General features: G+C 43.4%; 1 protein-coding gene across 1 annotated transcript in view; it reads left to right on the top strand.

The window, feature by feature from the left end:
* szt2 (SZT2 subunit of KICSTOR complex) overlaps positions 1-25,991 on the top strand; it is a 92,983-nt gene that overhangs the window by 12,459 nt on the left and 54,533 nt on the right. The window contains exons 16-47 of the mRNA XM_068707778.1: positions 52-288; positions 624-702; positions 798-886; positions 1,364-1,532; positions 1,691-1,808; positions 2,200-2,313; positions 2,504-2,707; positions 2,946-3,043; positions 4,125-4,263; positions 4,346-4,669; positions 4,816-5,023; positions 6,225-6,272; positions 7,809-7,930; positions 8,893-9,160; positions 9,842-10,013; positions 10,109-10,201; positions 10,476-10,554; positions 11,655-11,945; positions 12,137-12,272; positions 13,227-13,343; positions 13,451-13,520; positions 14,293-14,478; positions 15,136-15,357; positions 16,040-16,274; positions 16,826-16,900; positions 17,584-17,722; positions 19,510-19,642; positions 19,795-19,915; positions 20,006-20,158; positions 21,201-21,303; positions 23,069-23,183; positions 24,129-24,216. Of these exons, the coding sequence (XP_068563879.1) occupies positions 52-288; positions 624-702; positions 798-886; positions 1,364-1,532; positions 1,691-1,808; positions 2,200-2,313; positions 2,504-2,707; positions 2,946-3,043; positions 4,125-4,263; positions 4,346-4,669; positions 4,816-5,023; positions 6,225-6,272; positions 7,809-7,930; positions 8,893-9,160; positions 9,842-10,013; positions 10,109-10,201; positions 10,476-10,554; positions 11,655-11,945; positions 12,137-12,272; positions 13,227-13,343; positions 13,451-13,520; positions 14,293-14,478; positions 15,136-15,357; positions 16,040-16,274; positions 16,826-16,900; positions 17,584-17,722; positions 19,510-19,642; positions 19,795-19,915; positions 20,006-20,158; positions 21,201-21,303; positions 23,069-23,183; positions 24,129-24,216 (4,745 nt within the window). The remainder of the gene's footprint in view (positions 1-51; positions 289-623; positions 703-797; positions 887-1,363; positions 1,533-1,690; positions 1,809-2,199; positions 2,314-2,503; positions 2,708-2,945; positions 3,044-4,124; positions 4,264-4,345; positions 4,670-4,815; positions 5,024-6,224; positions 6,273-7,808; positions 7,931-8,892; positions 9,161-9,841; positions 10,014-10,108; positions 10,202-10,475; positions 10,555-11,654; positions 11,946-12,136; positions 12,273-13,226; positions 13,344-13,450; positions 13,521-14,292; positions 14,479-15,135; positions 15,358-16,039; positions 16,275-16,825; positions 16,901-17,583; positions 17,723-19,509; positions 19,643-19,794; positions 19,916-20,005; positions 20,159-21,200; positions 21,304-23,068; positions 23,184-24,128; positions 24,217-25,991) is intronic.

A 25,991-nucleotide genomic window follows, 5' to 3' on the forward strand; every position in this document is an offset into this window, starting at 1 on the left:
TAAATGAAAAGTGGACATATTTTAAAGAAATGAACCCCGGATGCTTTGCAGGTACGAGAAGCTGCCGCTGGATTTCAGGACTCCTTTCATTTTCAACATGGAGAACTTCCCTCAGCCCTCCAACAGCTCCGTCCCCCTCAGCATGGCGGCCAACCGGATGGCCTCCTCCACCCTGGCCTCTCTGTCCCGGTACTTCCTGCACCAGCGCTGGGTGTGGGCCGTGCAGAGCAGCCAAGGACCGGCCGTGGCCATGCAGGCGGTCGCTCACATCCTGTCCATGCTCTCCGAGTGAGTTCACTTCATTTGTGTTTTGTTGTTGGAGTTTTTGTTCAGAAAACAAGTTTGACTTTTTCTGCCATTTCTTTAAATCGTTTTAAAGGAATGTTTAAATTATTTTGCTCAAAAAGATGAGCAAAACAATTCCAGGAAGCAACATTTGTTTGGTGGCAAATGTGACCTGAGGTTTCTTATTTCATCACTGCAGCTAATCACAATGAATTATCGCTGTTTCAATGCTATTTGACTCCTAAATGCTTAAAGACATAGCAGCTGTGCTGGTTTAATGGGAGATAAGCAGCTTTGTGGAGCGCGTCGCCTGAAAATGTTTCTTTGTATCCGTGAAGGATCCGCATTTCAGAAGGCTTTCACTTTGCCGCCAGCGGAGAGGGCATCATTAACATGGTGATCGAGCTGCCGATGAAGGTGAGGCGGCACTAAATGCACCTTCATCTTCAGTGCTGGAATGTTCATGTACAGTTACGTTTGGTATTACTGCTGGTCTACTTACTCATTTTCAGGGCGTGTCGGGGGACACGGACAGAGAGAGCCACTCTTGTATCGTTCAGTACATCCTGTTTCCGCCTCACTCTACATCTACTAAGGACAGGTGAGACTGGCAGTAACCACCTTCACACAACTCGTTATTTTAATGAATTAGGATGGAACTCTGAGGGCTTCTGCAGCGGCCAATTACATACTCACAATCCTCCATAGATGGAGAAAGAGCCACTCTGAACACCACCAGTTGTAAAATCTTGGTGAAAACTGGTGCACCATATGTGAAACTATTACTGTGTATTGCATTGAATGAAGGGGAATCTCCAGGTGTTTTTATGCAACTGTTGATGTTTCAGATCAATCTGAAGATTGTCTGTGGTTTGCATGTTCCACAATTTATCTTAAGTGTGTCGTGCAGTGTGGGACTCACACTGGTCTAGTCTTGACTTGGTCTCAAGACCCTCAACACTGCTACACATTGTGGTTTTAAACTTGGGTATGGTCTAAATACTTGCTCCTCCTTCATGAATACTGGCACCAAGTACATTTGTCAGACCTCTGTCCGTTGTCTTTCATTGGCCTCCAGCTTCTCCACTGATGACGACAACGACACCGAGGTGGAGGCCGTAGACGTGGACACGGAGCTCAACCTTGTGACGGAGTGCTGGGTGGAGCCGCAGAGCGGCATCGTGATGAACTGCATGGACCAGCATCGCCACTTCCAGGGCCTCAAGTACCAGGAGATCCCTCAAGCAGTGCGTAGTCCATCCATACACTGTGAAATAGAGCTGGGGGGGACATGGAGGGGGGGTGGTCTAATTCTCAGTTCAGTTCACTGACAGCTTATCTGTATGTACGATTATTTTAAGGCCTATTGGGTTGTGTTTGATAGTGACCTGCTGTTTTGTTATAGATCTTTCCAAGGGACCTGGCCTGTATGTCCACCATGATGACTTTTGAGCATTTGAGCCAACTGTGTCAGAATAAGGACCAGGTCTGTTCCCTGCCAGCTGGTCTCAAGGATGTGAGAGGTAATGAAACCCCGGTAAAACATTTTTTAACACCAATTTTTTAATGGTGCTCAATACAAAAACGTAGAGCATATCAGTTGCCTCCACACGGCTCTCAACATGGAGACAGCTGAGCCGCTGGCCAGAATCTAACAGCGCTAACAGTGCAAAGAGCGGCAACAGTGCTGACTAGTGAGCTAATAGTGTATAGAGAACCTTGAGAAAACTCAAAATGAGAGTTAAGTTTCTGCCAATGTACCAATATATTTGTGTTATGGCTCTCCCCTGCAGCTACTGGCTCTGTCTAATTGTGCATTCTGTGTCATGTTAAGTCCGTGTATTGCTCTATCTGAATAGCAAAGCCTTCATAAACTGAAGGATGTGTTTCCTGTGTGTGTGTGTGTGTGCGCAGGAGAAGCCCTGGCCTCTGAGGACAGCATTCACATGGTTCCATTCCAGTTTGACCTCATTCAGCTGCTCCCAAAGTGCCAGCAGGTTGAGATCTTCTTCCTCACATTCGGCACAGGTATGATACTCATCTGGTCTGCACACTTCACCTCGACACTGAGAATAATACAAAACCATCATCAAATACATAGTTTTTCTTTATAAGTTAACAATGAAATAAAGAAATAAAGTCAAGGATTACTTTACCATTTACTCTTTTTTTTAGAAACGATAAGGTGACATATGTGTCTCCTCCTTTTTGCCTGTAGCAGTGGAGAATGAGGAGCAGATTCACAGCGCCCCCTGTCTGCCCAACGAGCTCCTGCTGAGTCTCTTCCACAGCAGCCTGGAGCACGAGCTCACCGACAGAGAGGTCCCGCTGGCCGACGGCGACCACGTCGCCTTCATGCACCACATCTTAGAGCGGGAGCGAGACGGCCACGTCGCTCCTTTCTCCTTACCTGTTATCAAAGGTCAGCACGTCATCTCAGCTGGAGTTGTGTGTGTGTGTGTGTGTGTGTGTGTGTGTGTGTGTGTGTGTGTGTGTGTGTGTGTGTGTGTGTGTGTGTGTGTGTGTGTGTGTGTGTGTGTGTGAGACATTACCAGAATGGCAGGGTGGCGACATGTGCCTTCTGTTTTGTCCATTTGAATCAGATACAGGAGGGGGTTTCCTCTTCTGACATGCATTCTCTGCCTTTTGTGTTTTGTCAGAGGAGTGTGTGAAGCCTCCAGACAGACAGGACACCATGACGTCATTCCACACCACCGGCAGCAGCAAAGAGGTGATGGGATCTACCAGCACTTTACAGGTAATCCCATCCATTTAAAAAAAAGAAACAAAAACAATATATTATATTCATAAACCTCATATTCGTGTCATGAACATGTCGTGCTCTGGTCAAACTAAACACATTTATGTGAGCGTACAACTGAGAGTAGTCTGAGAGGGAGCTGTTGGTCTGTGTTAATATAAAGCCTCTCTCCTATTGGCCATTTCCTTCCTTAACGATATGGATTCACTGTTTAATCACGGGGAAAGAAGAAGGTTAGGGTTATGATAGGGTTTGTGTGAACTTATCAAGACAACATGAACATGGAGCAAGCGATGAGTCTGCATCAAGAGTAAATTAAAATGGGAGCCCATCAGAAAACTGAGTTTTTCAAAATAAAATATGATCAGATGTTTCCGATGGGAATCCGCAGTGGGAGCTGTGACAGGGGCTACATGTAAACAGGCTTGTGGAGTAATGGAATACAGGGAACGGCCTTAAAAAAGGATAGTGTATTCTGTTACAGAAAAAAAGACATTCCATTTAAATGGGCATGACAATGTAGCAGCCGGAGACACAGGCGGACGCTTGGATGTAGATTTTATTTAAACAAACCAGAAGTCGAACTCAACTTTTTCTCTTCTGCCGGTAAACCTGAATCTTCCTGCTACGGCAGGTAACAACATCGACAGAGGAAGAGTACTTCTTCTCCTCCAACTTAGGAAACCGTGCAGCGCATTCCCAAACCTCAACACTGCCTAAATTACCACTGCAGTCTAAAAAAACATGTTAACATCAGTCCTAAAGTTGAATAAAAAGTCATTTTATTGATCTCTCTTTTCTCTTGTCCTTATTTGCATATTCGTTATTGAGATTTTCCGAAAGTAACAAAAACTTGCCAAGTCATGTTGTTGTGATACTTGAACTGGGTTGCTGACAACATTTTTTTTTTTTTTAAAGGTAACTAGTAATTGTATCGAAATACATTTTTAAAGTAACTTTACTTCATTAAAGGGCCAGTTTGTAGCATTCCAAGGGATCTATTGGCCGAAATGGAATATTCCAAACCTTTAATATGTCCTCACAGGTGCTGTAATGTTGTAAACATGTGTTTCCTCAGAGTTTCAGTAATGCAGACCTTGTGGATGAGGAGCCCCCGCTGGGGGAGAGGGGCTGCTCCACGCCACAGTGGAGATGCTATGCCAAGTACATCAGCTCCCAGCAGATCATCCTCACCTTCCTCCCTGCTTCCTTCACAGGTACGCCTTCAGTTGTCCTCTTAGGTTTTGAACTCTGAGCAGCGCGGCGGTTAAACGTGGATATTCTGTGTTTGTTTCGCAGACATCCTGATGCTGATGGCGTCGGGGCTGGAGGCGGCGCCTCGAAGCAACGTCAGCATGCAGGATGATGACACTCTGACCCCCAGCAACAAATCCCAGGCTGACTCCCTGTCCGGCTCCAACGGCGGGCTGGAGAGGTCCGAGTCTGGCCTTGGTCTGTCCGACAAGCTGAGGAGGAGCTCCAGCAGCGGACACTTCACCGCCAGGTCCCCCACGCTCTCACCGCGGTCCTATGGCCAGGCTGGGCCCACCGACTCTCTGATCCCGGACCAGGACAGCTGGGACAGCAGAGTGTCGGAGACTGAGACTGGGACCCCAGGCTCAGGTCGGTCCAACACCAAATTGGTGTAGTCCAGTCAAAAATGATTTAAAGGCTAAAGTCAAGCATCGCCACACTCTTAACTGTTAGCACATTGAGATGAAGATTTTGCACACAACAGGTGAACGATATCGCTGTTTCGAACTTTCCAGATCTGGGAGAAAAAGAGGGCGTCCAGTTCTCTGAACCACAGAAGGCAGATTTCCACATCAGCTTCAGCAGGCAGGTGTCCCAGCAGAGCACCAGTGAAGGCAGCCAATTAAGGTGTCCGGTCTACGTCTACAACTGCTCCCTGGAGCACCTGAAGGAGCAGCTGGTTCACCCCAACTCCAGCCGCCAGCCCAGGGACGTGTTCTTCAGGTACCGTGCTCGCCTGCAGGAATGAAAGGCCGAGGCAGAAAGAAATCTAATTGGCGCTCATGTGAAAAGGTTTTTAAGGAAGTACGGCGCTGATCTGGATATTAGATTTAGATTTTGATCAATCTGGTCATATGTGAGGTTAACTTATCAGCTAATTCCTCGATCAGAAGTTAGATAATGAACAGAATTCATCATTGCAGTGAGAATTATTGCAAACTTACCGTGTCGTCCTTTTAATCATTCAGGTAGTTTTGGCACCACTCTTATCAGTAATGATGTCATTGTACTCACCAAGGTCCTTCTCAAGATCTGGGGCTACACTGACATCACTAAAAAGAATTCAGCCAGCACATGTGAAGAAGACGATATGTGAATGTACATACAGAAACATAATGGCTCAGAATCTGACGGTGACCTGACTGGAACTCCTCATTGTATTGTTGTGTTTCTGCAAAGTACAAGTTTAAACCTCCGCTAAACTTTAATGGCAACTTGCACGCAAATGCTCCTTGAGAGTCGAAGTTGACGTGACTCCTTGAGCTCCTGACTTCAATCAATCAATCAATGAAACAGATGTTTTCTAATACACGCAAACATCTTTTGTAGTGATGATTCCACCAGGAGAGGTGCCTGCATGTGCAGGAGTATGCTGTCAACGATTTTGGATTATGGTAGTCATGTTTTTTTGAACATGTAAACACCATATCCTGCATACGCTAGCTGGAGTACTGCAGCATTTAAAAACCTTATCCAGGTTTCTGAACGTTTTTTCTGCCAGGAGTGTCCTTAACTCAAGTTATATTGACATTATACTGTCACTGTTTTCCATTACCGGGGATTAAACCACAACGTTTAGTCATTCTCAATGGGTCAAATGAGTCTGTATCAGAAACCTGAATACTGTTATGATGTACAGAGATGTACATCCCTGTGCATCATAAAAAACAAAACTAGCTGCCTTGTGCATGTAAACTGGTTTAGATAACCTGGATAAACTATTGGTTTGCCTCCAACCTTTAGCAATCACTTTGGTGAGTACAATATTATCATAACCGATAGAAATAACCGGCAAAGCTACATAAGTTGTAATAAACATGGAGGATCCCACCACTCCCCCACCATTGTATGACAGAAGTGACCCATGAATGTTGCCAGAAGGTGCGCCGTGGCCCCGTTAACATGTGTGTCTCTGTGAGAATAGAGCTCAAGATGCTGAGTCCTGGGAGATGTGTCAGCAGATGAAGTTCAGGTAGCTTGACTCTGTGGCTCCTCTCTCCTTCCCTCTCTGTGCGCTGAGGCGCTGCTCAGAAGTGTTGCTTCTCTTAACGCTGTAGGCTCTCTCCCCAGGCCTGTCTGTGCTTCCTCCTCAGGCTTGTGTCGACACACACACACACACACACACACAGCAAGTGCACTACTGCCACACACTGAACACAGATTTAAAGGGGCATCGTGTAGGATTTGGTGGTAGCTAACTATTTCTAGCTGTACACTAGATGCACTACATGCATGCACACAATTACACAGTAATCAGACCATAGTTAGAGAAAGTCGAGTTAGTATGTGCTTGTTATCGTGAATTACGATGACATAATTGTACGTCATGATATCTCTATGTATAATTTCATCACACTGTGGTTCCACTGAAAGACGTCCGTTATCATATTGAATTATCACCCAGCTCTAGTGTTGGAGTTACACAGGCCCAAATCCACTAAGTGCACGTTATTTCCAAAATAACCCAATCAGCCTTGTTCAGTGTGTGTGAACTGCTGACTAAAGCCCTGGTCAAAAAGTCAGGTGTCTTCTGTCTGTCATTGTCCTGAGTTTACACACAAGACTTTCATGAAGAAGAAAAGAATCCTCACCAGGAAGTCGGAGGCGAAGTCAAATATGAAGCCTTGTGTCAGTTTACGTCTGTTTTTTCATTGGCACATGGTGGTGATGGCCCACGTGTATGGAGTCTGGTGAATTTGCAACAGGAATAACTACAGCCTTTGACATTGTTTCATTTGATCGGATTAATAAAATGATTGAGAAGGCTTATAAATTCAACTTTTTGTTGTCCTTTAAATTAAAGTGAACCTTTCTTAAACTAAAGTTAGGTGGTAGGTGAAAAGGCCAATTTGAAGAGGAGACACATTCTGGCTTCTTGTGTAATTTGGGAGATGGGATATGACAGGCTTACACCACATGCACATAGGAAATAGCACAGCAAAAATTTTAAGCGGGAATTGGTATTTTTGTGATTTACCGCCCCGACAGCTGGTACACCCTAACAGTCAAAGAAGGCTAGCTCGCCGTCTTTCTCACAGCCTTTTATTTCACGAAGCTCTCGTTGACGATTAGTTTACTTTTATCACTGTGTATTGTTCTACAGTTGGTACAACTGCAGCTTTGCAGGTATGTGTGGATGTTGCCGCAGTTTGTCTTCACACCTTGCTGTTCCATGGATGAAAACACTTTGGTGATCGAGGTCTTTTTACAACCGTTTCATGTTTTTTCCTCCCTTTTGTCCTGATCTTTTGTTTTTCAAACGCATGCTGTGGAGGTTCAGCTGTCCTTCACCAGCTTATTGGCTCCTTGGACTTTGCTTCCTGTAGTGGGAGATGTGGGCTAAAGCTATCCAAAATGCTTATGCACAGCACACGAAACTGTCTCACATTGTCTTCTCACACACACACACACACATGTCATAAGCATTAACATCAATCTATTGGAAATCTATTAGTCTCTCTAACCGAGGATGCGTGCGTGCCTCCCGTCTCCGTGTGTCCTCTGGCAGGTCACTGTCCCAGGACCGCAGCAGTCCGTCCCCCTGGAACGACCTCCTGGCTCACAAACACAAGGAGCTCGCTAACTACTGCAGCCTGCTGCAAGAGCATTACCACCAGAGCTACGTCAGAGGTGAGGAGGTTATGGAACTATTAGTGACACATTATGTAGGTAAAATGTGCAAAATCTACACAGCCCTGTCTGGTATTTTCCCGGTAAATAGCTCTCTGAGGAGGGAGCTATTTGTACACTTCTTAATAGCATTAAAGGAAGTCACAAGTACAAGGAGGTAAATGGACAAATTGAGAGTTCTAAATTCTTTTTCTACCGCATCTAAGAAAAGTATCTGATCATAAACAATCAACTTTTTCAATCACAAATGGAGCTTCATGATCAAATCATTGATAAACTCATTATCTCATTAATAATCAGACAGAAAAGACGTGCGTGTTCTGCTCATCTAGAAGCATGTTGTCACGTTTTTATATCTATGTGACCATAAATAAATGCATCAGTTCCAAGGCTGAATAATTAAACGTATTAAGCAATTGTAAGAGAACTTAAATAAGAGGTGTTTAAAGACTAAAGACCTTTACACATCGGGAGCAATTCATTTGCATGTCAATATATTGTCATGATTAGGCATCAACCAATCATGTTGTGCTGAACAGACATATTCAAAATGTCCACTATAGTGTACAACAACACAGAGGCTCCATAGTATGAACCGAGGCGCCAAACTTTATTACTCCTTTCAATCTTGACAAAGCCCAGGTCCACTTCTTCCGTTCTTACCTTTCACAATAAAAGCCCTAGACATATACAATGTGTAACTGTTTATCAGAGGGAACTCAAATTCACCCAGAGCATTTCACTAAACTGAATAAAATAGTTTACTGTAGTTTGAGGCTATACAGTTTACCTCAGACAGACTGTCAGATGCTGCTCTTGGTCAATAGGATCCTTGGAGTTGGTCGTCTGCCTGCAGGAATATATTCAGACCTTTTATTGAAAAAGTATTACAACTGTCAGAAATTGGCATTTGTTCCCCCGGTGTGTGATGGCCATTATTCAAAATCCTGGCTGTGTCTCAGGTGTGTACCGCAGCCTGCAGCAGTCCTACAGCATCAGCTCGCAGGACGTCCTGATGGCCATGGACTACTGCGAGGAATCCCTGCAGGAGATCGACGTCACCTCCTTCCTGCAGACCCTCTGTGGACACATCCGGGTCTTCAGGGAGCACCCCGGGACCCCAGGATGGGGGGGCAATCCGAAACCTTCGAGGAGCCCTGCCACCTTCATCATTGGAGAGGTGGAGGAGGAGCGACCAGATGACAGGCTCGCCATGGCCTCCTCGTCCAGGTAATGTGTACTGAACATCGTGTATTACATAGAGCCAAAAGAGTATACAGTGTGAGTATATAACAGTATATGATGGGAGACGATAAGGAGATGGGGGGGGGGGGGGGGGGGGGGGGAGAGAGAGAGAGAGAGAGAGAGAGAGAGATGCAAACAGCTGTTTCTAGCCACCTCCCTCTATTGATTTTGAAAGAAAATCGTTCATAAATAAATATATCTAGCTTTCTGATAGCGCTACGTTCTCTGAGGCTGTGGCCAAGACGCTGCTCTGATGGTCCCTCTAGTTCGGATAGTGCAACTTAGTCTACATGGTGATTTATTCACACTCACTGAGGAGTTATAGAAAGCACAGGAGTTATTTTCAATTTCTTATTAACAGTATTATTTATAGGCTGATATTTCAACCATAATAGACTCCAGAGAAACCAATCACATCTATGTAAAATCAGACATTCATCCCTCCATATAGCCAGAATGGAAGGATTTTTTTGTTTCATAACCACATTTTTCCACCACAATCAAATCAGGCTCCAACTGTTTGAAATGGTGACATTGAAATAATGACGGCATCGGTCCGACAATTAAAATCACAATCAATGCTTTTAAGGTCTCATTATATTTTTACATTTCAGCCAGTTTCCTATGAGCTAACACAGTTGTTCATGTGAATGCTTTTGGCTACAGCATTGACATGGAGGATGCCAGTGAACCTGAATCCAGAGGGAAGTCCTCGGCTCCCACAACTCCACTGATCTTGGATGAGTCCAAGACGGCTAAGATCCCAGAGTTCCCTCTGCTGCTGCTTCAAACACAGCCCAAGTGTGAAGTGTATCCAGATCTGCACAGCATCATACAGGTACCATATGTGTAGACCTGTAGTCAGTGCTTACACCCTACCTAATTTAATAAGCTAATGGGGTGAAACTGAACTTAATACTAATTATTCCACAGGATAAATTCATGGGGATCGTGTCCCAGTATTTCAAAACTGTACCCTCCAACCCACACTACTTCTTCTACTGCCCGCCTTCATGCAAGAGAGAGGTGAGTCGACCCAGTTGTGTTCTGACAATCTAATTGTCATCCTTGTGTTTTGAGGGGACTGGCGTTGCTTTGTTTTCATATCTCATTATCACTAAAGATGAAAATGAACATCAGAGATCCTATAGAGAAAAAGTAAATGATTGTGGATTAACATTGGCTGGGATGTGTATTTATAAATCTAATCAAAGAGATGCTGTAAAATGATTGATGTCCTGGCAGTGAAAGAGAAACGATTAGACTGGATGAACCTTTGCCCTGTGGCTTGTCTCCTCAGGAGGACTCGGAGGACGGGGACACAGGGAGGAGGCCCAGTGAGGAGCTGGTGTCGGAGGCTGAGCCAGCTACTGAGGACGGTGAGGAGCGCTCACAAATGTTTACCTTTTAATGAAGAATTTTAAAAGTATTTCTAATTGTTTCATTCTAAGGCTGAGACAGTTGAAATATGAATGCACATGTAGAGTTATTCAGCAAAACAACAACAAACCTCAAAACAGACACGCGTGTAAGAGAAAACTTACATCAGTTGCATTGGCCATTGTGAAAGGAGCATCATGGGACAGATTCTGATTCACTTTATCAATTAAGGTAGGTTAGCAAGTAAAGCTAAGTTAGGTTAAGTTAAGTCAGGATAACTCAGTCAGTCGGCAGTTGGCATTGGATTAGTTTCATCATCTGTAGTCATCGCTCTTGTCTTTTGTTTGTCCGGTCGAAGTAACCGTTTACCCGCAACGCTAGCAGAGACGAGAAAAAAACGAATGCTGCTTCACACACAAGTGAGTTCTGTTGCGTTAGCTCCGCCTACCGCCTCGGGCAGACCAACCACGGCTGGCTGATGGAAAACTGTCACTTATTGTGCAGAAACATTGCCGTAGTCACCATATTACCTCATTTGGCCATACATAGTGACTTGACAGACATTTAGTTCAATGAAAATCTTCATTGAACTAAGTTACGTTAAAGGTAAGTTAGGTAAGGATAAAGTTATCTGGCTAACGATGGGTTAAAGCTGATGTTGTGTTCGAGGTCCTGCAGACTCTGGGTCCTCTTTAACAGCTTAATACATCAAAACGTCATAAGTCTATGAGAATTACTTCTAAACCTGATTTTGAGCTGATGACATGTTTTAGAAGTAAGAAGTTACTTCAGCTTGAGGTCTCAGAGTCTCCGGGATCTGTAGGACATGTTAACATTTTCTCATGCTATATATCTGTAATCATTAATACACAGCAGAACTACACCTCCCAAATCATGCAGGATGATCTATGTACATATCTGTGTTTTGTGACTATTTGGGAAACAAAGGGAATATACATTTGTTCATGCACAGCCTATATGCCATTACAAACATGAAATATGTCCTTATATGGTGTAATAACTAGCTTTATGGTCGTTTCATTGTTACACCTCATCTAGTGATATGATAATGACCGTTACTGGGTTTTTTTGCATGTAGAAAACTTCTCCGGCTGCTGCATCATGACGGAGAGCGACACCGATTTGGTGGTGGAGTACGAGGAGCATGCGGGCGCCGGGCGCCGCGGTGAGGGCGACGACCAGTCCCTGTCGGACTCCAACACGGTCAACCAGGACCAGGACTCCTTCAGCATCCTGGAGGGAGACTCCCTGCTGGAGGCCGAGGGGCCGCAGCTGGACATGCCGCCGCTGTTTGTTCACGTCACCTGCTCCGTCAACATGAAGAGCTGCCACGGCTCCATGCCCATACAGACGCTGCCTACCTGCCTCGGTGAGTACAGACTCGGTGGTTTCGTCCCAGAATAGACGCACAAGAGTCTTTTTACTGTATTCAGAAGTTGACCACCATCATTCATTCATCAAAGCAGCTGGTTTTGTCCTCCCATCATCCCTCTTTAAAATATTTAGTTGAAGAGTTGAGACTGTTTTGTTGCGGTGCTTATTTCAGTTGTGTGATTGCAGGTGAGATCATTTCCTGCTTGGAGAATGCTGAGGCCCTGCAGTCTGTGGATCTGAATGAGCTCTTAGTCACGCTGGATATCTTTGTCCTGACTCTACCTCTGGAGATCGAAGTCATGGCTGATTTCCATCATAACCGGTGAGTCAAAGTGTGAGCAACAAGCCACCTCACATCAGCAGATTTGCAAGAAAAGAGAATTTTTTGGGGTTTTGGGTTTTATTACGTGTATCTCAGGACCGCCTGGCCTGAATTTCTGCAAATTAGGCACAAATTCTGCAGATCACATTGCACTATTAAAGATCCTCTGTGGAGTTAACAAACAAAATTTCTTTATATGCACCAAAATGCAATGTGTAGATCACTGAGGCCCAAAATATATATATATATATATATATATATTTTTACATTTCTTTTTTTATATGTAAAGTAGGTCTAGGTACTATATAAATACTGAAAATATCAGAAACGCTCAATCTACAGAGAAATGCACACAGCTCGCTTACAGACATGTTTAAAATGAGCCTTGGTCTTCTATAAGGTTGTTATGTCACAACTCTACAGTCATTGGTAGAAGTGCCACTAAACTGTGTAGCCAGTGACGCTGTGAAGACGGCGACAGCGGAAGACCGGAACACGCTGACCTGTCAGAGCAGTCTGGTCTTTTGCGGGAGGGGTCCTTAAAGAGACAGGCGCTAAAATGGAGGGTGAATACAAGTATCTTCAGACACAGAGTATGAGGAAAATTACAGTTTTTTGAACATTGAAGCATACAAACATGTTCTAGTAGAAACGCAAAACACAAGTATGAACCTGAGAATTAGCATAACATGTCACCTTTAAATTGGCGTGTGTTTGTCAGCACATTGCATCATTTCTTAGCGTATTAGAGCCGCCAACTTTCAATCAGTGGAATAGTGTGAAGCTGAGCTAACATGTCTAATGGAACACTGTATCCACAGAAAATAATATTTATTTTGTATTTTTTAAATGAATTCTGTCGAAACTTCATGAAAGGTAGAGGACATATCTATAAGAGTTGTTTTAAAGTAGTCATGAAGTTGTTCACACATTGGACCTCCCCTCTGTGTGCAGGTACACCTCAGAGAGCAGTGTGTCCCTGAATCGTTCACCAGGACAGCCCTCCTCCTATCGCTCCGATGAGGAGCTGATGGCGGTGTTGGACAGTCTGAGGGGAGCCGGTGCTGACGGGTGAGCTTGTTCAACATATGTGCTTGTTGGTCAGGACGATACTGAGCTGGACTTTCTCCTATTCTCAGGTTGGTTTTTTTTCTGATACGTGTCTTGTCTTCTATCAGAGTCTCCAGTGATCCCTTATCCAAACTCCCACTTCCTCACAAGTTAGCAATTCTGGCCACAATGGACGAGGTGAGTCTTATTATTCTAAATGTGAGCCATCACAGCGGCAACACAGCAATAAAACACAACAAATGATAAAGTGTATTTATATAGCACAGTTCAGCAACAATCAATTCAAAGCGCTTTACATAAACCATCTTAAGACAAAGTGCAAATTAATCACATTATGAAACGAATATCAAAACAAGGTAAAATAGAATAAGATAAAATACAACAATAAAAGTTACAGTGCTGTGTAAGAAATGATTTAATACAAGGCAGTTTTCTGTCAGTTTGTACCAGATGCATGGCGCATAAAAACTGAATGCTCATCCATGTTTAGCTTTGACTCTGGGGACTCAAAGCAGACCTGTCCCAGATGACCATGTAATACATACAACGTCTAGGAGAGAAGCTCAAATATGCAGTTTACCCCTATGCAGTTCAGAAATATGCTATCAGTTAAAAATACAGCATATTCAGTTTATTATTATTTATTCTTATTATTATCATTTCGGCCATAATCGTGCATTCCTACTTCAAAATCCACACTCGTCATGTTTTTCTCTTGCATACTGTGTAGAACATAGAGATTATAAATGCATCTTTTAGTCTTGATATTAGAATGGATGTTTTTATGTTTTTATTCTTCACTGAAAAACAATAAGGTACACACACACACACACACACACACACACACACACACACACACACACACACACACACACACACACACACACACACACACACACACACACAGCAGTGATGAGCTGGTCTGTGTTTTGCTCTCTCTGTGTTTCAGATCCGCTGGCTGCTGGAGGATGAGATTGTCTCCGCTCTACGTCACTCTCGGGTCATCAGCTCGGCCACGCTGCAGAAAGTGTCCGAGCACGTTTTGCGCTCCATCGGGCGACCGCACTGTCTCTGCGAAGATGTCCCGCTTCAGTTTGTCTTCGGGCCGGAGCAGTCTCTGGAAAAATTCAGAGAGGCAAGGACACGCACGCACGCACGCACGCACGCACGCACGCACGCACGCACGCACGCGACTCAAGGGGTGTTGAAGCACAGTGTTTTCTCCTGTTTTAGTTTGCTTATCATGCTGAGGTAGTTTTTAAATATATTCAATACCTTCATATTCATTTTCAGAGCTTTTTCACACATTCATATTTGTTTATGTCCTGCTGTGAATTCTTAAAAATGAACTAGTTTTATATGTATATTTGATCATATTTAATTTTTAAAAGATATACTGTTTTCACTCAATCAATTCCACAAGGTTCTACTTTGCCATTTTAAACTTATTTCAATACTTCTTGTGCAGATGTTTCACAATAAAAGCCTTCCATCGCCTTAAAGGAAACAATGCCTCCCTCTCTGTAGGGGTGTAACACTACACAGTGGAAGTTCTGTGGTTTCGGGGTCATGGTTTGGTAGGTTTTTCGGCACAGCAGGAAATAAAAATGGCAAAAGATAATATTTTTGTCATTTATTTAGAAAATATGAAATGGTGGCTCATTAGCCGCAATTCTTAAATCTAAATGTATGATGTTCAAAAAGGACTTGGGTATCTGTTAACGGGACAGTGAGTAATCAGTGTTTGGACACAAAGTCAGGATCTCTGATGGCTTAATGTCTGATCCCGCAGGAGTTCCGCAGAATGTCTTTCTCTGGCTACGTGCTGAACGGAGAACAGGGCAGCTTCTTCTACATGTCCCTGAGCAGACTGCACCCCCACAGGATCCACGCTGCCAAGAAGCTGTCGGAGAGCACCGCGGACCCCCAGCAGCGCACCCACCCCTGCGGCGCCGCAGCACCGGTGGAGGACGTGGTGCTGGAGAGTGAAGCAGAGGCTCAGGCGGACAGCGAGGTCGGACACGTCGTTCCACACTGATGTGAAACAATGAGACTCGATGCCTGCATTTGTATGATCCTTCTGAGTGTTGAGTTTAGTTTCATTGAGATGTCTGCTGATGCTCCATGGTAGTTAGCCAATAGCTGAGCTTTCTTTTTCCTCCGTAACGAATGTGTTTTTCTCATCTTCCACTGTGCTGTGGAGAAAAGGAGCCTGATAAACCTAATGGCATTTAAAGTGCAGTCAGATCCAGCAGGTTTTCTGTTAACTAACTATGAATGCCTGCCATAAATCATAATGGATTGTATGACCTGTCCGTCATATGCGTCTATGAAATTATGAACGGGCTTTATGCACAAAACAGTAGGATGTATGCGTCATGTCTATTTGTCCAGGTAATCAATTAAGTAAACTCGCATAATAATAGGTCTATTAATAACTATAGGCAATAATAATAAAATATAAATAAAGCTACATAACAAACAGAAGAACGAAACAATAAAAATAGTAATAGTGGTAATAATTTATTTCATAACTTATTAACTATTTTCTAAAAGGAATGCAGATAATAAAGAATATTTAACAATGAGGAATTAAATTAAATGGAGAATAACAAGAGCAAGATGTCCTTTGTTGAAGTTTGAGTTCCAGTCGATGAAACATTAAAGTGAAACTTGAGTGTTCTGTCCAACTGCAGAGTGAAGACAAGAAGTCCCTCAGTGCTGCTGCTGACGCTCCCGCTGACCCTGCTGCAGAAGCCTTGAAGCCCGAGGCCGACGACGCGGTTTCTCAGAGCTCGGCGAGCGTGGTGGGGGACCGAGGTCAGCTCTGTGCCCCCCAGCTCAACACCGAACGCTGCGCGGATCCTACCTCGCCCCCTAAGACGCCGTCCAGTGTCAGCCTGGCTGAGTCCATGCAGTCGGCCTCTCACAGTGAGTCCAGCAGACACACTGCAAACCTCTACACCTCAGACCTATGCACAAAAACCTGGAACGCCTTACTAAAGCATGGCTTCGCTTCCACCTGTAAACAGTAAAGATAGCAAAGATTTTAAGGGAGATGTTTCTCCACTGTTTTACAGCTGATCACCATCTGATCAGGCAGGTCACATTGAAGTGTCAAGTGTAAACACACATGTGGACACAGCTGATCAGAAAAGTCACATTAACAAGTGTAACCATGGTCAAAGTTGCTATGAGAAAGGGTCGGTCTATGTTTCTCATTGACGTGCTCAGATTGCTGGCTGATAATCTGTTCCTAATTTTAATTAATTATTGAAGATATCATCCATTCATCATTACAGAGGCTAATGTGACAGCTGATTGTCAGGTGATGTCGCCCAGCTCTATCATGTTACCGTCCACAAAAAAAACAGAAAGGAGACAGGGTTGTCTTTTGTCTCCAGCCGTCCTCTGAGGCTGTGTGATATAACAGAGCTCATCTCCGCTGTGCTGTGTTTCGTGACTCTCTGCTCTTTCCTCAGGCTGTGGCAAACTCAGGCCGAGTCGAGTCCAGAGTGTGGTCTCCAGCCAGGGCAGCCTGGACTCAGACATGCAGGGTAAGTAACCAAGACGGAGGAAGTCTGACCGTCACGATCAGTGTCGAGACAGGTCTACAAAATACAGACCCACAGTATGAAAGTTACCTATAACTTCCACATTCTCCACACTTGAGATCAAAATTCATTCCCCAGTGTAAGAGCATGTAACTAGAAGGCTGCCCTGTAGTCAAGCTTTACTAGTCGAGTGTAGTGTCTATTTCTTCTGGCTTAAATGTCAGTTGGCCCAGCTTTAAATCTAAATAGTTTGTTTTTAACAATACATTTAACTGAATTTTTGATGAAGATGCAAAACTATTTTGCATCTTGAACTCACCAGCTCGTCTTGAACACGGTTCCATTATATTGTACATTTCACCTGGATAAACAGCATCATCTTGTGGACAATCCACATCATTACATTTTCTGAATCAGGCAGAAATAGCTCCTGGTAAAGTGACTTCTTAATAGATCCAACTGTGAGCCTTGTGAAACACCACTGATTTAATGCTCGATACTCAAACAATCACAAACAGTTTGAAAGACTTCACTGACATGGATAAAACAAGCTGTTTGACACTGCGGCTGCTGTGTATAAGTGTCTCTTACCAAGGCTTACAGACCCGGCATGACTTCACTGATGAAGATAAATGATGACACCAAAACGTCGGCTTTTCGCCACTTTGAATCTGTTGTGTTTGAAGGTTATGATGGCGGCAGCAGTGACTCTGAGTGTGAGAGCCCCACCCTGGATGAACAGGAGTGTCAGTCGCCTCTGATGCCCGACTTCTGGCTCATTGTGAAGATCCACCAGGACAGAGTGAAGGTCTACTCCCATTCCAGGTCAGACAATCCTCAGACACATACACACACACACACACACACACACACACACACACACACACACACACACACACAAAGTGTACCTCGTCTGCACGAGGTGTTGACACGGCACTTGAGAGCTCATCATGACACATTTTGTTAAAAAAAAGTGTGTGTGTGTGTGTGTGTGTGTGTGTGTGACGGAGGAAATGTGCTGCTTTAATGACATGAGTCTGCAGCCGTTGTGGGGTGTCGCTGTGATCGTAGGAGTGCTGAGAGCGAGCTGCAGTTTGAGGCTACATCCACATTACAAACGAAAACGATCTCCATCCACACGGCGTTTCAGCCATCGTTTCCGAAGTGATCTCCGTCCATATTACACGCCTGGAAACGAATATCACGTGACTCTTCACGTACACTGGGCATGCGCTGATGTAAACAGGAAGTAGATTGTCGTATTTTGTAACTAAGCAACCAGAGTAATAAAGTAGTCTTTAATGATCGTAAGTACGTGTTTGATACTTAAGATCTTCTCTCAAATCTTCCTCTATAAACTCAAACAGATACAGTTTGTGGAAAGTTTAATAAGTTTTATTTTTCAGACTTAACGTTAGTTACAGCGCTGCGGGTCTCTCTCTCTCTCTCTCTCTCTCTCTCTCTCTCTCTCTCTCTCTCTCTCTCTCTCTCTCCTCACTGATCTCTCTCTCTCTCTCTCTCTCTCTCCTCACTGATCTCTCTCTCTCTCTCTCTCTCCTCACTGATCTCTCTCTCTCTCTCTCTCTCTCTCGCCGCTCACTGATCGCTACAATAACAGCTGTTTCCTCCGCAGACATGCAGACTTTAACTGGACAACAGCTGCTAGTAAAGACAACAAGGTCAGCAATGCCTGTAATCAGTTGTCAGTTAACCTGGTAGTCGATCGCGGGTGTTACGTCATCGTTTCCAAACTTATGCGTTTCCGTCCGTCCACACGAATACGCTACCCGGAGTTTCCAAAGTTATCCGGCTTCGGGATCGTATCTAAACTCCTCCGTTTACGGTGCTCCAAAACGCCGCCGTAGTGTGGACGCTCAGTGTAACCGTAGCAAAACATATGCGTTTCCAAACGAAAACGGAGGAATGTGGATGTACTCTGAGTCACAGGACGCCTGAACTGTGTGTTTTCCTTTAACATAGATGAACATTTCCACCATAAATTGTAAAAAATATATATATGTGATTTTATTTTAAATATAAACTTCACCAGAATGCAGGACATTAAGTGTTTGACGCTCAAACTCTCCAGGGCAGTATTGAAGCAGTGCCGGTTCCTCCTGCTGTCACTGCAGCCAGTAGCTCCAGCTCAGAAAAGCTTGCTGGGTTTTGTCCAATCAGATCGTGGCTCATTTGTTTCAAATTTAAATAAAAAGAAGTGTTTGGCAGTGGTCGATGACTACTAAAATGCAGCAGTTGTGAATGCTCGAGCTGATTCCTGCTCTATTTCTTTAACATCTGATAATGAGCCTGTAATCTGTGGCCTGTATTTCTAAAGCTTCTCAGAGATTTCTCAGAATGACACATTTCCACTTGTTCTTTTAGTCCTAGAAGTAAAAAAACTAAATGTTCACCCTGCATTCATCTACTATGACACTTGCTGAGACCTCATCAGCCATTTCTGTTTGAACATTTTATAAAACGGTGAGGTCATTTACTCTCAAAGGAAAGTGTCTGAGAGTGTAGCTTCATCAAAACCCGGCACAGTTCCGTGGACGGATTTGTCACGCGCTCGATCCCGAACGCTCTCTGAATCCCATACATGTCTGTTGCAGGTGCTTCACAGCAGGCAAAGAGGCCGGTGCTGAGGAGCTGGAGAAGAAGAAGGAGGAGGAGCTGCCTGAATACTTACACCTACATCAGATGGTGGTCAGGAGGATCGGCGAAATCTGCAGAACAGTCAACCAGGTAGCTGCTGCAGCACTCTGCACACTGCACCACAGACTGATGGGCACGCAAATGAAGTATTTTGTGACAGTAATTAAAGGAGCAAAGGGATGGAAGCAACGCAATATGCATGTGATTAAATACAAATGTGATTGTGTGTTTCGTTTGTGTAGCGCATGCTGCTGCAGGATTTGCACGACAGCCATGTGTGTAACTCTCTGCTGGTGGCTGAGAGCGAGGAAGACATCTGGAAGAACGAGTCTCTCTACAGGCAGCGGCTCAACACCTCCGACGGTGAGTCACAACATAGCCATACTTTAAGTCATTTTGGCGAACAGACCCTTTATTGTATATATTTTTTAATGTCTTACCCTGATGTCACAGACGACAACACGGAGGAGAGCTACCAGGCCAGAGACTACCTGGCAGCCACCATGCAGTTCATCCCTGGACATTTTTCCTGCGACGTGGTGTGGAGCACAATCATCCACATTCACCCGCGCTTCAAGATGGGAGCCAACATGGGGGTGTCCAGGGGTGAGTGGCACATCCAGAGTTCTTTGTATTGCAGTTAGTGTGTTCACTTTGTAGAACGGCTGAAGATGACTCAAGAAATTGTTTAACATGAAATGTTGAAGTGGGCGGAGCCTGAGAGGAATCTGCTCTTCTTTTTTCAATTCACACAAGGTGAATTTCAAATACTTCTTTCTTGCCTTCCTTTTGATAATTGATAACGCAGCAGTGTTTCTCCTGCTGGCCCCGCCCACAGGTTCACACTCAGTCCTTAGACATTGTGTTGACGTCACAGATCTCTAAATTGCTTTTCTCAGCTCGAGAAAAGTTTACCAGATATAAAACCATCATGGATCAAAAATTCTTAATGGAAAGAGTCATAATTAACCCTGTTTTGCAGTTTTAGATGTCCTGTCAACAGTTTTACAGACGTCTCTTTTTCAATGGTGTTCTATGGGGAAAATGCTTTTTGGGCCAAAAGGGTATTATTTTTGCTGCAATACCACAGGTATTGGGCACAATTGGATGACGTAATATCCAGTTCTTGTCATACATCCATGGGCTGACTCTGCCAATCAAAAAATTGTAGATTTAAAAAAAAAAAAAAACTGACAGAGATTCATTTAAACCCAAGTAAATGTTAATTTATTACTCCAAACGTTATTCTCCTTGTTTGCTTGACAGATCCTTCCTGAGCTAGTACAGTTACCTTCTCAAGGAATTCATTAGAAAACTACACAACCTGTAAAATACAGTGTATAGGGAAAGTGAGGTAAGAGTCCTTTGAGTTGGCCTTTGTGCAAGGCACTTAACTCGTACCTCTGCAGGGGAGCTGGTAGGTGGACTGTGTGCAGATTAGCGTGTAATTGTGTTTTTCTTACATTTTTTTTGCTGTGATCGTGTGCCAGAAGTTATTTTCAAGCAGCTTTCAGCCACAAACATCTTGTTCTCACATTAACAAACCTCTCCTCAATGTTTGGTTTTATATAGAGATGATCCTCCTCTCAAAAAGAATAGATTTGTTTAGCTAAATCTGTGCATCTGTGTTGTTGTCTCCCTGTCGCAGCGATGCAGGCCCTGCGCTCCGTGCTCAACTCCTTCTGTGTGGTCAACAGGAAGAACATGTTTGTCTACCAGGAGCGTACAACCAAATCAGTCTACTACCTCAGGTTAGACTTTCTCATCACTATTCAATCTCGGCTTTATCACTTCCTCTCTGGATTTCAATCTTTCTTTACTCTGCCTCACATTTGCCGTTGCAACACGGCAACAGAGTTTTTTGCGGGAACATTTTCATCAGTACGCTGGAAGGGAAAAAAATCCCCCCCACAGATGTTCTTAAAGCAGCAATATGGGAGAGAGGAAATTGAACCGCCGTCAAACACGACCCTGCGAGTAAATGTCATTCGCGGATGGCCCCGAGCCAGATGGTGAAGCTTCCACATCACATTGTTAACTGTGAGGTTGGAGAGAACACTCCTGTATCCTTACACAGTTCACAAATCATTTTGCAAGACCGGAATGAAAGTGATTTATCACGGGAGTGAGCAGAGGAGAGAGTGAAGATAGGACGTGCACTAAGAAGATGCAGCGGTGAAGATGGAACACAATGGATCATGTGGCATTGTCGACCACTTTAAATAAGGATAAGTTATGTATGACAGGGCTGTTTCTTAAAGCGACATCAGCCGTTAAACAGCTTCAGATCATTCTCCTTCATATTGGACCCTTACTGCTGATGTTCTGACAACAGAAGTCAATCAAACTGCGGCACACATCACGTTTATCACAAACTGACATGGGCTGCAATTATTAACTTTAATAGAAGGACATAGACCTTTTTCAAAATCACATTTAGTATAATGTTCCAGGACACACTTCTGCTTCCGAATGCTTCCATTTTTCTTTTTCTTTAGGGTACTTTGTCAACTTTGATTCAATTAGACATAAGATAAGAGATAAGATAGAACTGTATTAATCACAAAGGAAATTCTTGTGCCAGAGTTTGATCAAATATTACAACAGAAGAATATGAAAAAACAATAGAGGAAAAATATAAACATATATGAACAATAGAGTAATAATAATTATTAAGTGTAAAAGTAGTAATACAGACGCCGGTGTGAAATAGAATAACGTTACGAGTGAGCTAAGTATAGTAAAATAGAAAAAGCAAATCATAATAACAATAAAATGTAAAATAAGTAACACTAACTAAAATAGAAAAGCCATGATATTGAGAGTAATATTGTTAATGACATTGAAAAGTGATACAAAGTTACATTACACATAATATATTGAAAGCACATGGTATTGAAAGGTAATATTGCACATGATATTGTTGTCAGTGTGAAAGTACTGTTTATGTTACCTTCAGATTGGCTGCCTGTCCCTCTGTGGCCTTGTAGTCAAACACTCAAGCTGTTAGTTGGTAGTGAGTCCATTCTATCACAATAAACCCCGCTTCCTTATAAACAACCTCGCTGTATATTACAGGTCCAGGGATATTCGTTGTACACAGCAGCAATGAAAGCCCATATGAAGCTGGTCTTTGTCACAATTTGACCATTTTACTTGAACAAGCGTGACACATTGTTTTTATTTGGGTCATGCTGCCTTCGTTCTTGTAAGATATCATCAGTCTTTAGTGTTCTGTTGCTGTAATTTACTTTTTTGGCGTTTCGATTTTCCAACACTTTTTGGAAACTTAGTGTGTTATTTGAGAATGGCTCACTGTTAGAAAAGACAGTAAACACTGGGGATGGACAATAAAGATGAGAGGTATAAGGATAGCATAGTCAGTGGGTGACATTTGATAGATATGGCAGAGGATGGAACTGTTCCAAACGTATCATAAGGACATGTCCTTATACTAGCGTATTGTCACAGAGACATCCTTTAAGAGATACCTGTGGCTTGTGTTTATCTTTCCAGACTCTGTGAAACATCGCTAACAGGGAAATACTCCGACGTGGATGGAAACCTCCACATGGCCCGCTCCATTGGGCTCGCTAGGAGTCAAGAGCCCTTGTTTTCTGAGGAACTTATGGTAAGTGAACAAATGCACCACACACACAACGACAAAGACAGTCATGTCCTCTGGTTTTGCTTCCCGTCAGAGCTGTACACTTGCCTGGAATCCAGTCAGTTTGCAAATTGAGGACTCCTGACTTGACTTGGACTTGTCCGCTATGAGACATGACTTATTTGAGACTTGACTGCCTGAAGACTCTACCTGACTTGAGACTTGAACACAAAAGCTGAGGAGACTCAAGCTCAGATTGGACGGCACAAGAATACAGCCGGAAGAAGAATCCATTCAAATCAACAATTCAGTTAAAACCTGACTTTGACTCGTCTCCAAAGAATTGTGATTTGACTATGACTTGCCTTTAGTGACTTGAGACTTGACTGACTTGTCTTTAATGACTTGAGACTTGACTTGGACAACAAAGCCTTGTGTTGTGGGTAGCTAGAGCAACACTCAAACATCCACAGTGTAAAGGTATCAGAGGAACCACAGCCACAGACTGGGATGAGCCCCCAACAACCAGAACTGAAAACATTACAGAGCAGCTTCGCTAAGTTCAACCCAACAAGAAGCCACATGTTACAGATGTCATTATCAACATCCTCCCACCATATTTGCAGGCCTTTTAAACTGAATTTCCCAGACCTTTTTTGTCAAACAGATGTTATTAAGTCAATTATAAAGGGTACAGAGACTTAGGATGTTTACCTAATGTTCTCATCTCCGACAATTCATTAGTGAAGGACCAAGAGTAGGGCAGGATTGGCTAGAATGTATGATCACATTTGTGGGTGACATGAGGATGCCAAGTCCCTGCACAGAGGTAAAGCTACACTGAAAGGTACTAACTGAAAGCTGTTTGTCAAAGATCAGTCTGTGTAATCGGTGTCAATGTTCCGGGTTAGTGCCGTTGTCAGTGTGCTGGTGCCACACTGTTGACACCATCGTCATCTCTGTCCTCAGGGCTCCAGGTCTTCTCTGGACGGCTCGCGGCCAGTTGGACAAGTAGACAAACACATCCTGCTGCTGGTGCATGGAGTGGGGAACGCAGGTAAGAGCTGGGAAATATCAACAGCTGATCGTGATTTACATTTCTAATTTTAGAAACCGTTATCCATGATAGAATGGTGCAGTGGTAAAAACAAATCCAAGGTAGAGCTGAGATTTGTGCTGCTATCCAGTCTGTGTAGAAGAAATTGAAGAAAAGAGTCTTTACTTCATAAGAAAATAGATGATTATGGTTGAGCATTTCATGTAGCGAGTGTTTTCTGCTATTTTTTGCTCTGCAACTTAAGAGCATGGTTTTTCTTTTTCTACACATTGTCTCTACAAAGGGGATCAACATCAGCTAATACACATCTGGTTCACAAGGCCAAAAGGTTAAGTGAGTTCAGTGGGTTTCCTGGATATAACAACTTACTCATCCGTGCATTTTATGTTGCTGTGATGACAAACAAACTAAATAGGGACTGGCTAGGAATTTGGAACCAGCTGAGTTCCTGTGATAATCAATTTAAAAGCTAAATTAAAAGACAGGTTGCTGTAATGCAGCACATTAGGCACTTAATTCAGAATACACAAAGACAATAGCATGGTAAAATTAAACAAAAGCTATTTGATGTTATATTTTCGTCTGCTGGGGAAAGCCATTAATATATTTATAGCAAGTACAGAGATTTTCAAATCTATCTTAAGACTAACTGGAAGCCACTGAAGTGACTTTAGAACAGTAGTAATATGATTATTTTCTTTGCTCCAGGTAAGACTCTGGCAGCAGCATCCTGAAACATTTTTACCATCAATCATCAACTATAGAGTTAAGTGTCATCGACATAGCAACCACACTCGTGCTTTAGGGTTATGACCTTTCCCCCCTGGCCTCGTATCGTATGCCACAATGACCTTACTGTCCCAGCTGATGTCGTCCTTTTCTCCTCTGCCTCTTTCCTGTCAATACGGCTTTGAGACACCAGTGTCTCTTTATTATTGAGCAACATAAAGGTAAATGTTGCAGTCGTGTGCTCGGTTTATTCAGCCGGTACATCCCCGGAAAACCTATTTATGGTTGTAGTTTGACACAAATGTCACCGCCAGAGCTGATCGCAGCCACTCCAGACAATGCTGGTGATTCCACCACATGAGCCGCAGCACGTTTCAAAAGCTTCCCAAAAATAAACAGCTAGTCTATTTGTGATGACGCCATAGAGCGAGTGACTCCTTCGCTGGTTGAGAGGATAGCAGTAGACCCAAAATTGAGCCATGTGGCACTTCATACAAAAGATTTCCACTTTCAAGCCTTGCCCAAAGGTCCTACCCATTTTTCCAGCCTATCAGTAAGAATACTGTGGTCAGAGTCTGGTCTCAGGTCCAGAATTAGAAGAATACAGAGCTTTTTCAGTCCCAAACTGAAGCTAGTTGAGTCCTAACTGTATTTTGTCTCAAGTGTGTGTTTAACTGTAATTCGGGATGTGTTTGGGACACACTCAGTCTGCAAGGAAAGATTTAAACACACTGAGCTAATCAGCCAACAGGCAGACAAAAACCTCTTTAAAGATATTGAGATATCACCGTAACATGTTGACAAGTGTGCTCATTACTTTGCTTAACTGAGTATCGTCAGTCTGAAATACCGAAGATTTGTAATCATACGTTTAACAAGTGATCGGTATTCTGAGTTGCTTTGCCAAAGAATTTGGGGAACATTGTCCTTTTTATCTGAAGAAAAATCCATGCTCCACTGGTGAACATGGTAAACGTCACTATACTAAACATTAGCAAGCTAACAATGTCATTGTGAATTCCCCTGATCTGATCTGCCTCCTTATT

Source organism: Cebidichthys violaceus, unplaced genomic scaffold (assembly GCF_023349555.1).
Source record: "Cebidichthys violaceus isolate CVI_PGR_0920_01 unplaced genomic scaffold, fCebVio1.0.p SCAF_13, whole genome shotgun sequence".
Classification (NCBI taxonomy): Eukaryota; Metazoa; Chordata; class Actinopteri; order Perciformes; family Stichaeidae; genus Cebidichthys; species Cebidichthys violaceus.